Raw genomic sequence first — 16,969 nt, forward strand, 5'->3', positions numbered from 1 at the left:
TTCTTTGTCTTGTCTTTTTTTTTTTTTTTTGAATAGTAGATAGTAGTACTTTTTGAATAGTCATTATTTAGAGATAGCCAACCTGATCATATTTATTCAACCTGCATATTTTTGTATGGTGTTGAACCTCAATTACCTTTCATTTTTATATTTTTTTGTGGTTGCTAGCAGTACCATTGGTTTTTTAAGAGCCAAATTTTCTGAACTAAGATTCATAGTTCTTAGATTTTCCAGTGAGACTGACCTTGCCCAGAAAGCTACAACCTGAAAGGGGGTCGTGGGGAAATGCTCAAATTTAAGATAATTCATGAGGTTAACTAACCCAACAGTGACCCTGGGACATTGTGTGGTCTGACCTAAAGGAAAATATTTCTTAGTTTTGGATGGCCCAGAAAGGATAAGGTGTGTTTGGCGAAAATAGCAAGGAATAACTTCACACTTTACATTCATATACTGATATTGTTAGTCTTCGGCTGAAATTATTTGCATGGGTGTAATTTTTTTTAAGATACCCAGATCCTCATCCCTGATTCTTGGCCACAGGTGTACATTATCAGGGTTAGATGATTTTGGAAATAGATTACAACTGATCTAAACCGACTGGGGTGATAACTCCAGAGTGTGTGAGAGGGATTTTGCTCCTGCAAGAGAAATTATGGTTCTAGAGTAGTATTTCATGTTTGTAATACCACCTGTAGTTAAACGGCATGGAAATCCATGTCTTTGTTGTTGTTTTTTTGTGGTAGTAATATAGAAGTGTTAGTTACATCTGACTCTCTGACCCCATGGACTCACATATAACATAAAATTCGCCATTTTAACCATTCTGTTGTTTGAGAAATGTTAACTAAGCCATGTGGTCAGAAATCAGAGTTCTTATCAGGATGGAGGAGGTGCTCCAAGTCTGCTCTAAATCTGCTTCCAGATAAATCTAGGGTCTGTGACCTTGGCTTGAATATCTGCCTTTGAAAGGCACTCACTGGGCTGGTTGAAGAACTTGACTCTGAGCCAATACAGTACAAAGAACCATAGTAGCTCTTGAGGAACTTAATGATCTCTTTCTCTGTATCTTCTGTCACTCTCTTTTATGATGGAAACTAAGTCCAGATCTTGCATGAGCTACTCTTACGTGAGCTCTTCTTTGGTACGGCTGTAGGACTGATTCATCTTTTTAAATTCAGTGCCTTGCACTTACGTGTTTATAATGGTTTCCTGAATGAAAATGTGGACAGAACAGCCTGTGAAACATCAGTGTGGATTATTTGTTGTTCTCCTTTCTTCTCTCTTCTGTTGACTTCCTGCTGTGTGTTAGGTTATCTGGCTAGTACTGGGGCCAGCAAATGTTAAGGTCCAGTTAAGTAGTAGGTAGGTGCTCTGCAAAAGCCTGTTGGATGGATAGATGGGAGAACGGGGCCTACACTGAGCTCAAGACTGTATCCTATACCCAGCTGGGGCATGTTCCCAGACTTCTCTGGGCATTGGTCTACAGCTCTAATGAACTGTGTAGGAAAGCACTTTGAAGCAGTAATAAGCCCTGTCAGCACTATATAACCTACCACTAATTCACCTGATACATTTCTTTTGGAAACACATATACAAGGCAAATTAACTTTTATAAGTTATAATTTAAAGGAATTATAAATCAAAGGAATACAGATGCATACCCTTGTCTGGTAATATCTTCATTTTTTGTGAACAGTTTATATACTTATAGATGGTTCATTTCTGAGCCAAGCAGTGCACTATGGTTATTTCCTTCATTGTACAACCATCTGTTTTCTCTCAAGTTGGAAACAAAATCATTTTTCATTTGCTTACTTACTCTATCATCCAAATGTTCCAACAGGCTTCTCAATTTCACTATCCACATGTTCAGAAGTATTGGAAAAAATCCACTACAAATCAAACATTTTAAACGCTTTGAGGCATTGGAGGAATTACACTGAATGTTTTCAGAGTCACCTACCCAGCTTCCCATCAACCAGAGATCCTTGGGTCGGTCAGCGCGTTCCTGCATCCCATCTAATCCTTCCCCTGCGCCCTGGAAACCGGTATCCTCATCCACACTTCACAGGTAAGATAGCTGAAGCTCAGAAATGCCAAGTAAGCAGTCCCCACGACTCGCGGCGAAGGACCTACTGTTGAAGAAAGTGACGGTTTCCTCCTGCCGCGGCCGCAGGATACGCCACCCTGCCACGGCACTTCCAGAGACCTGCAAGACCCCACCGCTCTGGCCCCTCTCCGCACGCGCCCGAGGCCGCTAGGTCCCTTGGCCCCGCCCACCTCGCGGTTGTCTCGCCTACCCATCGCGGCCCGCCCATCTCCAGTGGGGCCCCGCCCCGTCTCCAAGAACACGCCCCTTCCGTGGCGGCGGCCGGAAAGAGCTTCCGTTTCCGACATCGTGAGTACTGGTTCTCGGCGAGAGGATGGCGGCGGGAGGTAGCGATCCGCGCTCTGGAGATGTAGAGGAGGACGCGTCACAACTCATCTTTCCCAAAGGTGCGGCCTGGGCAGGCGTGGCGAAGGGCGCGGAGGAGGAGGGTGCGGGTCGTCTGGGCACGGTACCGCGGGAACTGGCCGGCTGGAGGCCACACCGGCAGCCCTGGAGCCGTCGGCGCCCAACTCCACATCGCCCCGGGTGGCCTCTTGTTCGTGTTTAAGTTGTTTTAAGTGCTAGAAGGTTGTGTCAAAACTAAAGCCAACATGAAAGGGGTAATGGCAGGTTTTAATCATTAATGTACTATCGCAGTAGGGAAAAGCGTGAAGCGTGGAATCATCTAGACTTGGATTTGTACAAAGGTGACTGGGCATTTTAAAGGGAGAATGAAGGAATAGGGAGAGGGGTGAGCAGGGGCTCATAGGGAAATGAAAAATTACGAGAAGCGGGGGTTGGTCCGTTTGAAGCTCTTTTGGATTTGTTAACTGATAAGTTATGGGATTAGGCTCCTTCCCTCCCACACCCTTCGCTCTGGGCTGTGCGACAAGGGCCATATCTTCAGATGTTGTCGGGAACAAACGAATTATTTTGACAGCCTTCAGTTTTCATAAGCAGCCATTGTCAAGGAGCAAGAGTCATCCCAGGGATGCAGCCTTGAGCTGTTAGAAATCGTGTTAGTGTTTTCTTCAAGTCTTTGTGGAACAACCTTGAGTCCTAGTCGAGAAAGGGGCGCGCAGGAGCCTGGCCAGAGTTTAGTAATGAGAGAAGAGACTCTTTGTCAGATGGCAGGGAGTAAAGCACGGTTTGCTATCAGGGAACTTCTGTGCTGTGTGATGGACTTAATGTGTAATTTAAAAACCCAAAATAAGTAGCTTAAGACTTCAAAATATATCTTACAGGTACTGAAAAACACGAAGTTAGTGAACAGTAACAACAAAGTGGGGGAAACTTTAACAGTACCCTCCTTTTTAAAAAAATTGCCATAATATATGCAGAGTAAAACATTAAAGTTCGCACCTTTTCACCCAAACAACTATAAATAGTTTAGTGTTTATCCTTCCAAACCACGCTTATTTATAAATATATACTTATACATATACCCTTTATTCTTTGCAAAAATAGGATTATGCTATAGAAATCATAAATTGTGTAGAACTGTTCTATTCTTTTAAAGGACTAGATAGTACTTGATGGGTGGTGATGGTGTTCAGTCGCAGAGTTGTTGTGTCAATTCTTTTGCGACCCCTTGGACTGTAGCCCGCCAGGCTCCTCTGTCCATGGAATTTCCCAGGCAAGAATACAGGAGTGGGTTGCCATTTCCTTCTCCAGGGCATCTTCCCCACCAAGGGATCAGGCCCAGGTCTCCTGCATTGGCAGGTGGATTCCTTACCACTAAGCCACCAGGGAAGCCCGCTTAATGGTTGTACCATAATTCTGTTTATTAATGTATATAGAGTTTGCTTTCAGTATTGTATTTCACAGACTCAGGGTGAAATATTTCTGAGGACAGCGTCACGGACGTTGTAGGCATAATGGACACATATGTTTGTTTGTTTTTTTAAGATGTGATAACTGAGAGGTAGGTGGTTTTCTGAATTTCATGATAAACCAGTTTTTGGTACCTGGGTTTTGTCTCGGTTCTTTTTATTTAAGGTGTTTTGTTTGTTTGAACACTGTGCAGTTGTAGGATGTGAAGCCTCTGGATTTCTGCAGGGTCAGAAATTTGCTGATAGTCACTAAGGCAAATGAACATTTAGAAGCTGACTTGGGGAGAAATATTTTCAGTTGACATTTATGCTTCTCGCAAATAGAGTTTGAAACAGCTGAGACGCTTCTGAATTCCGAAGTTCATATGCTTCTTGAGCATCGAAAGCAGCAGAATGAGAGCGCAGAGGATGAGCAGGAACTTTCCGAGGTCTTCATGAAAACTTTAAATTACACTGCCCGTTTCAGTCGTTTCAAAAACAGAGAGACCATTGCCAGTGTCCGTAGGTGAGTGGAAAGAAAGTTCTTACTAACGCAGACTATTGGATACCTGCATGCAGAATACTGTCACCACCACCATGCTCACTCACCCACCCCACCCCCCACTACCTCATGGCATCATCCGTATGATTCATGCAAGTAAAATTATGTCTTTGACAAAATTTAAAGTAGCTTGTTAGGCCAAAATCCTCCTTGCCTACTTCTTTTGTACCCCAAATCCCACTTACCTCCCTGCAGAGTGACTACTGTCAAAAGTTTGTTGCTAGCCCTCCAGAGCTTGTTCCATGAATTCATATACATACACGTCACAGGCACACAGCCCTGTTATGTTTTAAATAGAGTGGACTTATTTATTTATCATTCACCTGATAAGTCCTAGAGATATTGCTGTGTTTTTTTGGAATACCTATCTATTTATTTATTTGTCTGTGTCAGGTCTTTGGGTCTTCACATCAGCTCTTCACTGCAGTGTGCAGGCTTCTCTCTCATTGTGACTTGGCAGGCCCCAGAGTATAGGGCTCAGTAGTTGTGGCAGATCTCTTTAGTTGCCCTTTTGCGTGTGAAATCTAGTTCCCCAAGCTGGGATCGAACCCACGCTCCCTACAGTGGAAGTATAAAGTGTGGAGTATTAACCACTGAACCACCAGGGATTATCCTGGTGGAATATATTATTATATAATTATATATAATGTTATATAATATATAATTTTATATATTATGTATAATTTATTATTATATATTATTAATATATCTGTATATGATACACAATAAATATATTAATTATATAATTAATATATAATTATATTCATTAATGTAGCAAGAGGGACTACCCTGGAGGTCCAATGGTTAAGAATTTGCCTTTTGGATCATGTTGATATATGGCAAAACCAATACAATATTGTAAAGTTAAAAAATAAAAATAAATGAAAAGAAAAAAAAAAAAAAGAATTCGCCTTTTGATGCAGGGGACCCAGGTTCCATCCCTGGTCAGGGAACCAAGATCCCACATGCTTAATGGCATGGCCAATAAATAAACAAGCATAAACTTGGATTATTCTTTTGGATCTTTGCCATTCAAACGGTGACTGGTTTTTAGCCTTTATTCTCCCTAAGGCATTACTTCTCAAATTAAGTTGGATATGCTCTGGGAACAGTGAGGTGCCAGAGCATACAGGAGGCCCCAGAGAAAACAAGAGCTATTTTAACGTTTCTTTGATTTCCTTGGGGATGAACTTTATTTGTATGAATTAGATAGTCACTTGAAGTTTGATACAAATCGAGCCACTGGATAAGTCCATTTTTATAAACTGGGTAGCATCTTTTTCTTGAAGTATCAGTTTTATTTGATAGTACATGATTTAATACATTTCTACATTAAAGCAAGCAGATACCAGTATACTGTGAAATAAAACAAAAAATGTCTATGAGTTCTTGAATTAAATCATGAGACTTAAGTCCTTGGCAGTTGCAGAAAGTCTTGCCCCCAGGCTGCCTCAGGGTGCTTGTTTGCTCCACTCCTGTGAAAATGTTTGAGAAGTAACTGTCCTAAGGAAAAGCAGATGAACAAAAAGATGTATATATGCAGACTCTTCAGAGAATTATAGTAGTCAAAGGTGAAAAACAACCTAAATGTTCAGTAGTAATTAAATAAGTTGTGGTAAATCCATTTGATCGACTCCTGTATTGTCATTAAAAATTATGATAGAAAATGAAATTGAAGAATGGTCACATAAGTTAAATGTGCAGAGGGAGTTCCCTGGTGATCCATTGGTTAGGACTCAGTCCTTCCACTGCAGCAGCTCAGTTCAGTCTTGGTTGGGGAACTAAGATCCCATAAGCTGCTCAATGCAGCCAAAAAAAAAAAAAATAGTTAAATGCACAGAAGATGAAGTGATAAAACTATGTGAAGTATAGACTGTTGTGAAAAGTGTGAGTGTATTCATGGGGAAAATGTTCCATACAAAACTGCTAATTGTTTGACCCAAAAAATGAGTAAATGAAGATGGACTTAAACATTCACAAATAAAAGGTCTTAATACTATAAAGATGTCATTTATCTTCAAATTAATGTATACATTTAGTGCCATTCTAAATCCTCAAGGGAATTGATGTATATTTGCCCTTGAGGCTCCTCTATCCCTAGAATTTTCCAGGTGAGAATACTGGAGTGGGTTGCCATTTCCTACTCCAGAGAATCTTCCCAACATTGGCAGCCGAAGATTCTTTAATCACCTGAGAAGCCTACACACAGACACACACACATACACAAACTCTCTCTCTCTCTGTCAAATATGCTCATGATAAAGCTTAATTTGCCATATAATTCAACTAAGATGAGATGGTAATAGATCATAGTGGCTGAGGCAAGACACTGATTATTTGAATCCTACCAGTGAGTAGCACAGTCTATCTAAAATGGTGCCGAGAAAAATACATCCTCAGCAGTGAAAAATAAATAATAATAAATAAATAGCCCGCAAAAGATCTTAAATTTGTAAGAATTGTCAGGAAAAAATTAAAAAAAAAAAAAGGGAATTTGCCCTATAGGACGTTAAAATACATTAAAAAATGACAGTAATTAAAATAGTGACACTTTGGTGTGAGGATAGATCATTGGGACAGAATAGGAAATTAAGGAACAGATTCAAATCCAAATTTATTATATTTTATATGATTCCAGTATATGACAAAGGTGGCATGCTGAGTTAGTGGGGAAATTTTTTTTTTTTTAATTTTTTTTAGGGTTAGGACACCACGGCCACTTGGCTGAAAGTGCCAGAGTCAGGAGTCCCCAGAGGCCTGACTCCAAGGCCGGTCTGTCCCTCTGGGAGCTGGCTCCTTCAGGACCCTCTCCTCTAACTGAACACCTCTCAGGGGTCCCACCTCAGCTGCCCCCAGGCCTGAGGAACCTCCCTCTGTGCTGGTTCCCTCTGTGCCATGAGGGAAATACTTTAAAACAGAGTTTTAACTCTGTATACCTTATTCCAAACTGGTTTCTTTAGAAATTAAGAACGTAAATGTAAACTATGATGCATAAAAGCACTATGTGATAACATGAGTGAATGTACAATTTTGGCTGTGGTTAGTAGGACTTTATATGTGGGGAAGGTTGATAAACTCTAGTTGGCTGTAAGCTTTGCAAGAGCAAGGACTTGATTGTATTCATCACTGTCAATTTCATTAAAGGCACTAACTAGTTTTTAGTTGAATAAGTAAATGAATTTGCAATAAATATCTTTAAACTTCCTTATATCAATAAACTGCCATACTTAAAATGTAAGTATGAGTAAACTGGGAAAGGATTGATAATCCTTAATGTTAAGAGCTCTAAAAAGTAAGAGATGACACCCAGTTTATAAAAATGAACTTAGTCTTTAATGACTAGATTTATATCACAATTTCAAAAGACTGTCTAGTTCATATGAAGTAATGCTCATCTTCAAGGAAGTCAAAGAAATTCTAAAATGGCTAAGCAGATTTTAAAAGAATGGGAAACCATCCACGTCTCCTGCACTGGCAGGCAGATTCTTTACCGCTTGAGCCACCTAGGAAGCCCTCTTCATTCTTTACCCATTCCTCAATAGGCCTGGCTCTTTGACTAATGTTTTTGAAGCCTCCCCAGTGACTATTTCTTTTGGAACCATCTGAGACCAAACCTCTCCCCTTTGGACCATGTTATAGGTTGAAATGTGTCCCCTCAAAAGATGCTGAAGCACTAAATCCCCAGTACCTGTGAATGTGTCTTTTTATGGAGATAGAATCTTTGCAGAAAGTCAAGATGAGATCATACTCAGTTAAAGTGGATTCTAATTCAGTATGACTGTTACCCTTATAAGAAGAGTATGACAGGGAAAATACCGTATGACAATGCAAGCCGAGAATGGTTGTCATGTTACAAGCCAAGGAGCACCAAGGATTGTCAGTGGCACCGGAAGCTAAGAAATTGCAGGAAACAGCTTCTCTCCTAGAGGCTTCAGGAAGAGCACGACCCTGACAACATCTTAATTTCAGACTTCTGGCCTCCTGAATTGAAGTAATAAGTTGTTTTAAGCCAAACAAACAAACAAAGAATGGGAAACCTAGTGTAAGAAGTAAGAGAAACAGGCGCCATCTTTTACTGCTGGTGGGAGTGTATAATGGTAAAGCTCTTTTAGGGCACTGTCTCTCAGAAGCCTTCCGGACAGTCATATTTTTGACTGAGTAATTCTGCTTCCAGAAATTTATCTTTAAAACACACAGTAATCAGATACATAAAGAAGTATGCATTTACAGTGATGTTCAGAATGCATTATTCAAAATGATGAATAATTGGAAGCAATGGAAGTGTTCAAGAGCAGGACGTTTGCTATATAATTTAATAAGACACAACCTGTTGAATGCCAAGTCAAAGGAAAAGGTACGTGTGTAAAATGTGGAAAACAGTGACTGTATTGTTGAGTGAAAAAAGGCCGGTTACAGAATAACATTTGTTATGATTTCTTTTTTTTTTTTTTAATTATGTAGAGAAGGGGAAGAGGATCTCCATGAATATGTTAGCACTAGTTATTTCTGGGTAGAATTTCAGGTCATTTTCCCATATTGGGTGGGTTTTTTTGAGGGGGTGTTTGTTATAAATGAGCATGTGTTCATTTTACAAACAAACTCCTTCATATACATATATTTACTACATTATGAACCTGTGTAAGTTTTTCTTTACAAAATGAAAATAACTTTATTAGGTGACCAAAAGTTACACAATAGAATGAGTGAGTTTATTTCTAAAACATAGAAAGATGTTTGGAATGGTTTACTAAGATGGTAATGTTGGTTTTGTTTAGGTAGTAATATGGGTGACATTTTTCTGTCTTTATGTTCTCAGTTTTGTATAATAACTAGTAGACTTGTAATCAAGTGATAAGGACAGTAAGTATTTTTGTCTGATGAGATAATCAAGGGTTTCACAGTCAGTCCGGTGGTTAAAACTCTGTTTTTTCACTGCTGAGGATGCAGGTTAGATTCCTCGTCAGGGAACTAAGAAGCTGCATGCCGCACAGCACAGCCAAAAATAAGATTTTTTAAAACAGGTCCTTTCTGAAACCTAATTTACCATGGACAACCTCTGTTTTAAGCAGTTTGATCTCCCTGGTGGTCCAGTGATTAAGAATCTGCCTGTCAGTGCAGGGGACACGGGTTTGACCCCTGGTTGGGGAGGAGTCCACATGCCTGAGGGGCAGCTGATTGCAAGCGGCACAGCTACTGAGTGCGCTCTGCAGCCCATGCTCCACCGAGAGGAGCCGACGCAGTGAGAAGCCGGGCACACAAGCAGAGAGCAGCCCTCACTCACTCCAACTAGAGAAAGCACGCGTGCAGCAACGAACACGCAGTGCAGGAAGAATAAATAGATAAGATAAATATTTTTTAACGTTTAGAAATTTTAATGTATAGTTGATGTCTTGATAAAATATTCTACTAAAATGATATTATCTTTTTAAAAATATAGTAGATGTATGAGAATCCAGGATATGATTTGTATTAATTATGTGCTTTTTTACAGTTTGAACTAGAAGTACGTTTAAAATAAGATGCAGCTTATACACAGATTTATACAAAGTAAGATATGCCTGTATTCATTTCTTAGATACATGTAAAAGAGAATTTGAGGCATTCCCTGGTGGCCCAGTGGTTAGGACTCTGCACTTTCACTGCAAAGGGCCTGGGTTTGATCCCTGGTCAAGGAACTAAGATTCTGCAATCCATTCAGCGTGGCCAAAAATAAAGAAAAACTTTTTTTAAAAAAGAATTTCCTCCAAGTCAAAATGCCTAATAGATCAGGGAACTCTAACGTCGTGTGTTAAGACATAAAATTAATAACAAAGGAAGCAAAGAACAATGGTAGGAAGAGCAGAAAGCAACAAAATAAATTCTTGGGGGAAAGATGGTATGCTCCTCCAGGTAGAGAGCATTTTTTTCGTAAGTTTTTATCACAAGAATCCTCTGCTTAGGTGTGCTCAGGTTACTTTTATTGTCTTTGCCTGATTCATAGCTTCCTGCTCTCCAGGAAGAGAAACAGGAACATGATTTGAAAGTGGGATTTTGCAGCAAACCTAATCTTAATGGAAAGATTGCAGATGCTTTACATTCTTCTCTTCCTTGCTAGCTACATTTCATCCGCTTTTTCTTATTCATCATTTGGCTTGTTTTGATATTTCTCCCCTATGATCAGCTTGCTGCTCCAGAAGAAGCTTCATAAGTTTGAGTTGGCCTGTTTAGCCAACCTTTGTCCAGAGACTGCTGAGGAGTCCAAGGCTCTGATCCCAAGGTTAGTACTGGTGGTGAAAAGTTCTGTGTATGTTGAATAAATTCCTACAAGTAGAATTACTGTGTTTAAAAGCTGTGTGATATCGTTGGCCAAAAAATTCCTTTGGTTTTAAAAGTAAAAATAAAACACATTTTTCATTTTCATCAAGAACTTTATTGAAAAACGTATTCACCATTTTGTTCCACTACCTTCTGCCATTTTTCAAGCAACTTCATAATTCCATCTTCCCAGACTTTTTATCTTTTTGATCAAAGAACTGTTCCAGGTTCCTTTTACCTTCTTCTATTGAAGAGGAACAAATTGAAATTTTTTCCATTAATAGAATTTTGTACAGACCGAAATAAATGGAAATCTGAAAGTTCAGTGCCTGGTGAATTTGTTTTCAGTCGCTTAGTCGTGTTGGACTTTTTGCAACCCCATGGAAGGACGCAGCAAGCCAGGCTTCCTTGTCCTTCACCATCTCCTGGAGCTTGCTTAACTCATGTCCATTAAGTCGGTGATACCATCCAACCACATCTCATCTTCTGTTGTCCCTTTCTCCTCCTATCTTCAATCTTTCCCAGCATCAGGGTCTCTTCTAATGAGTCAGCTGTTCGCATCAGGTGGCCAAAGTATTGGAACTTCAGCATCAGTCCTTCCAATGATTATTCAGGATTGATTTTCTTTAGGATTGACTGGTTTGATCTCCTTGCAGTCCAAGGAACTCAAGAGTCTTCTCCAACACCACAGTTCAAAAGCATCAGTTCTTCGGCGCTCAGTCTTCCTTACGGTCCAACTCTCACATTCATACATTACTACTGGAAAAAACATAGCTTTGACTGTGTGGACCTTTGTCAACAAAATAATGTCTCTGCTTTTTAATACTCTCTAGTTGGTTATGGGTTTTCTTCCAAGGAGCAAGTGTCTTTTAATTTCATGGCTGCAGTCACCATCTGTAGTAATATTGAAGCCCAAGAAAATAAAGTCTCTCACTGTTTCCATTGTTTCCCCATCTATTTGCCATGAAGTAATGGGACCAGATGCCATGATCTTTGGTTTTTTGAATGTTGAGTTTTAAGCCAGCTTTTTCACTCTTCTCTTTCACCTTCATCAAGAGGCTCCCATGAATATGGTGGATGAATCAAAACTTCCCAGCCAAGCTATAACAGTTTTTTCCTGGTTGTCAAAGAAACATTTGGTCTTGCGGTATCCTGATAGAATATTATGCATTTTCTGTGGACTAATTACTGACACTTTTTGTCAAGTCCTGCTTTCAGTTGATCTAATTGGGATCTTTTCCAGAAAGAGCTCATAATAGAGGACTTTCTTCCGATGCCACCATGTACACATCACCACCTTCTTTGGATGAAGATTGGCCTTTGGCATGTTGGTGGTGATTCATTATGCTTGCCCAGGATCTCTTCCATTCTGCATTATTGTACAGTATTCACTTTCATCACCTTTCAAACTTTGTTTTTAAAACGAAATGTTTTTGTTATATTCATGTATAGAATTGCACAGGAAATACGGTCAAGAAGGGTTTGGTTTGGTTTTTTTTTGCATAACTTACGTAGAACCCAGACATCAAAGCAATCAACATAACCAGGCTGGTGCAAATGATTTTCAGTGCTTGATTCAGATATTTTGAGTGTGTTGGCTATCTATCTCCTGCGTGGTATAGCATTGATTGTTTTCTCAATTATTGTGTTGATTTCATTGCTATCAACTTCAGCTGTTCTGTCTGACTGTGGGATATCGTCCAGCAAGAAATCTCCAGCACAAAAGTTCACAAACCACTTTTGACATATTCAGTCAGTCACAGCACCTTCTCCATACACTGCACAAATCTTTTTTTGCACTTCAGGTGTGTTTTTACCTTTCTTGAAATAAAGCATAATAGGCCAAAAGTGTTGCTTTTTTTCTTCTGTCTTCCATATTGAAATGGCTACACAAAAATTGACCAATTCTGATAACTTTTTTTTTAATGCATGCTGATATGACAGCTGTCACAATGTAGTCTAACAAAATTGTTTTGAATGAAATTAAAGACAAGTAAGCGCTAATAGAGCCATCTTAAGGAAAAAAACAAACTTTGTGGCCAGCCCAGGAGAATGAGTGCTTTTGTAGTAAGACCAATGTTTTTACAGTGTACCAGTTGTGGGCAAAAATGTGAAACAGCTGAAACTCTGGTCCACTGATGATAGGAGTACAGATTTATACAGTCAATTTGGAGAATAATTTGGCTACATCTAGTAAAGTTAAATACACCCCATGACCCCAAAATTCATTCCTGGGTATGTGTCCTAAAAGCAGGTCAAACATAGTTTAAAAGGAGACATGTATTCCAGTGTATATTGCTGCATTATTAGTGATAGTGGAAACTTGCCAACAGTCTTCAGTCTGCAAGACTGGATAAATAAATCTGTGCAGTCGTGCAATGTTTATTATACAGCAGTGAAAAAAATAAGTGAACTAGAACAATGTGAGATAATGTCACTATATGCCAGAATGAACGTTGAGTGAAAAAATTGCAGAAGGATACATAACTGCTATTTCTTATAGTTTAAAAACAGTGCTATGTATTGCTTATAGGTACATTCATGTATACAGTAGTAAGTATAAAAATATATGTAGGGGTAATGAATGCCAAATTTAGGATGATTGTCCTAGGGAAGGAAGAGAAGGTTTTGGAGTAGGGGAGCCCACAGAGAACCATTGATTTGTGTCTGTCAATATTTATTACTGAGTCAACTAGGGATAATTCTTCTATACCTTTTATGTATTTGAAATACTTGATAATGTTTCAAAGGAAAGGAAGGAAATTGAGTTGAAACGTAAAGGTGTCAGTGTTCAGCGGTGAGCGCAGAGGTGAGCCAGCAGTGCTCCAAGATCTGCACCTACGAGAGAAGAGGGTGGGAGCACTGCCAGCTGCTGTTACACTCACTCTTGGTTTTCTTCTTGTAGCCTGGAGGGGCGGTTTGAAGATGAGGAGCTACAGCAGATTCTTGATGACATCCAGACCAAGCGTAGCTTTCAGTATTAATCTCCAGATATCACTGCTGCTGGGGACCCATGTCACATCCCCAGCACAGCGCCGCTGGCTCAGTCTAGGGCTGACTCACACAGAAATTCTGCTGCAGAAGACACTTGGCCTTCCTTTGGATAGAACAACCCAGTGCTTCGTCTTGGTTTAGGTTGCTATTTCAAGCTTGACTGTTGGCCAGTGGTGACCTGAACAACCCTGGAGAGGTCTTGCAGTAGCTGCTCATGGCTGCCTGAGCTTGCCTCTGGGAAGGACGAGGTGGGGTGATGTGCATACAAGCCGCACTACCGACTGCCTCATATCATGGTCTTTGGCCCTTGTGTCATTTTGATTCCTAACACTTCATGTTTTAATATCAATGTGTTCGTAGTTTTTTAAGCTCTTCTAGAACATGTAAAACTAGTATGGGAAACAGTCTTACCTAAATGCAAAAGGAAGAATTAAAGCAGACCTATATCACTGTTTGAAATTCTTAAAGAGAAGACGTAGAGCCTTGGCATCATTGTGCTTAGCCCAGGAGACAGGAAAGGGGTTTCTGAGAAAAGCAGCTCCTCTGTCATCCTGAGGGTAACCACTGGGTGTTGTGGAGCACACAGCCTTGTGATGGACAAGCACCATACCTTTTTCTTGGATTCTTGTGGAACGTATATGTGGAGTATGTGTTCTTAAAGCACTTACTTCGTCACTCCCAAATTCAGACTTTTCCCTACCAGGCCGGATGTGAAGCAGGGAGCACTTTGCAGTCTCCTCACGTGGGGCGTCAGGTCCAGACGTCTGGCCGCCTGCTCAGCAGCAGGCGTTCTGTGGGGATTTGCAAGGAGGGAGCCTGCCACTTGCTGAGCCACTAGAGTGATATCACTCGATCTGAGACTAGTTGCACGGAAAATACTTTAATAGCTAAATATTGTGGCTCTCAATTTTCAGAGGGGAAATACACCTGTTTTCTTCACAGTTTGGGGATTTTTCTTTGAAGTACTTGTTGACGCCACCTGAATTCATGATCCAAAAACAAGGATGGGGAAAGAACAAAGTTGGCTTTAGAAAGTCAAGGCCATTTTATGTCAGCTTCCAAGGCAAAAATCAAATTTTCTTATTTTTATAAATTATTTTCAATTTCTGAAATGACATGGTTTTTAAGTCACCATTATTTGAAGGAAATGTCAGTTATACCTCAATTAAAGGAATATTTGAGGAAGTACTCTTCATCATTGGCAACTTCTTTGAGACTCATCAGCATTCTCAATTGTAAAATGTGGATAATAATAGATACTGAAAGTTGAATGAGAAAATTATTAATAATTTAGAGCCTGTTGGTATCTGACATACACTATACCCCAGTACATGTTAGCTGTCATTAGCTTGCTTCATAGAAGTTGGTGCAAGGATTTGGTAGCCTACCCACTGGCACCAGTATCAGACTGAAGACAATGCAAACTGACTACTTTTTGAAGCCTGTAGACTTGGTTTGTAAAAGAGGCGGTTACATGGTTGGCACCAAGCAATGGAACAGAAAACAGACCAAGATACCAGCTTGAATCCAGGCACGTGCACTGTGGGGCAGGAGCAGGGCCCTACCACCGTCGCCACGGTGTTCCCACCTAATACTCGGGTGAGCCACCAGAGAATTTTACACTGTGTAAAGCTCCTAGCATATAGTTAGGCACTAATGAATGGCAGGCAGTAAGGCACCTCGAAGCAGATGTAAAAACTAACTCACATTGGGATGATGGGTAAAAGCAGCCTTGTGCTGTGTTACAGATGCACAGGCTGGTCTGTGCCTTCTGCACTGGTTCTCTCCAGTCCTGGACAGCTGCTTGCTGTCCAGTGAGCAGCAAACCTCACAAGCTCTTGGATCATCTGTGAAACATCGTTAGACTTATACTGTTTGCAAAAGCAGAATTCAGACACATTGAAATAAAGCTGTCATGTCAAAGCCTCACCTCACCGGAAAGCTAAATGAACCTGAAAAGCTTTTCTGGAAAGTTCTAGTCATTTTGCTTTTATAAAAATTTATTAAACTTGAGTCTTGAAAAACAGCATTACTGAGTGAGGCCTAAGCACAAGCTGCATAAAATGACTATTTTATGCTTATAAAATAAAAATGACTATTTTATGCTTATCTCTCAAACCCATACATTGAAGCCCACACACAGACTTGAGTATGAATAATTACAGCGTTATTCATAATAGCCCCAAACAGGAAACAGTGAATGTCCACCAGCAGGTGGGTCAATCAGCAAGATCTAATCTAGCCACGGAGTAGAATACCATTTAGCAATAAAAAGGTGAACTAAAGAAATACCTGGACCATTGAAACAGGGTATGTCGGTTGTGTGACATTCTTTCAGCTTTTTTTTAACTCTAAGCCCAGAAGAGCTAAAAGGCTAGTGCATTGATCACACCTGTATGTTCATCACCTGCATTTAACACATTTGTCATACTTTATTATATTTTTCCAGGAAGCATTTTAAAGCAACATGAGACTTCATTAAAAATTCAAGCATGCATTTTAAAAATACACTCCTCTGTAAGTTTGCCTATTGCACTTGTAAGAACACCAAGAATTTCCTGGTACTTAGTTCAGAATCTCCTGGGGAAAGTTCTGGGCCAAAGGTCAGTCCCAGTGCTGGTACAATTCAGTATATAAAATCAATTGTTATTAAATATCTAAACACTGTGAGAAATATCGAAGAAACATCGGGCTACTGCCCTCAAGTTGTTGGATGAAACTACCCCTGGGTGAAAAAAATGGGCCTAAACAGAGTGCAGGCCCTTAACAGTGATATATCTGCATGTGGCTCTCCTGTCTCAGCATCGCAGGAGGACAGTCTGGGACTGACGGGTGGCATGTTTGGTGACAGCAGGCTGAAGGCACTTCTATCTGCTGCAGTCTTGCAGTTCTGTGTGCCTCACTCCTTTTGCACGACGCTGAGGGAGTGCTTGATGGGCTTCCCTGTGGCTCAGATGTTAAAAAGAATCCACCTGCAATGCGGGAGACTGGGTTGGGAAGATCTCCTGGAGAAGGGAACAGCTCCCCACTCCAGTATTCTTGCCTGGACGGAGGAACCTGGTGGCTCCAGTCCATGCGGTCACAGCAGGACACGACCGAGCGACTTTGACAAATGACAAGGGGGTGCTTAAGTAGTAAGTGTTGAGTAAATACATCGTCCCTGTTTTTTTGTAAATACACTGCCCCTGTTTTCAGCAGTGAGGAGTGCAGGGAGAG

At 40.4% G+C, this 16,969-nt stretch overlaps 1 protein-coding gene across 1 annotated transcript; it reads left to right on the forward strand.

Annotated features, from left to right (window-relative positions):
* Window positions 1-2,375: 2,375 nt before the first annotated feature.
* POLR2D (RNA polymerase II subunit D) lies at window positions 2,376-15,779 on the forward strand. Its single transcript, XM_027554662.1, has 4 exons — window positions 2,376-2,499; window positions 4,249-4,429; window positions 10,626-10,721; window positions 13,665-15,779. Exons 1-4 carry the CDS (start codon window positions 2,427-2,429, stop codon window positions 13,741-13,743), a joined length of 429 nt encoding a protein of 142 aa, XP_027410463.1. The 5' UTR covers window positions 2,376-2,426; the 3' UTR covers window positions 13,744-15,779.
* The last annotated feature ends 1,190 nt before the right edge of the window (window positions 15,780-16,969 follow it).

The sequence above is a fragment of the Bos indicus x Bos taurus genome, chromosome 2 (assembly GCF_003369695.1).
Source record: "Bos indicus x Bos taurus breed Angus x Brahman F1 hybrid chromosome 2, Bos_hybrid_MaternalHap_v2.0, whole genome shotgun sequence".
Taxonomy (NCBI): Eukaryota; Metazoa; Chordata; class Mammalia; order Artiodactyla; family Bovidae; genus Bos; species Bos indicus x Bos taurus.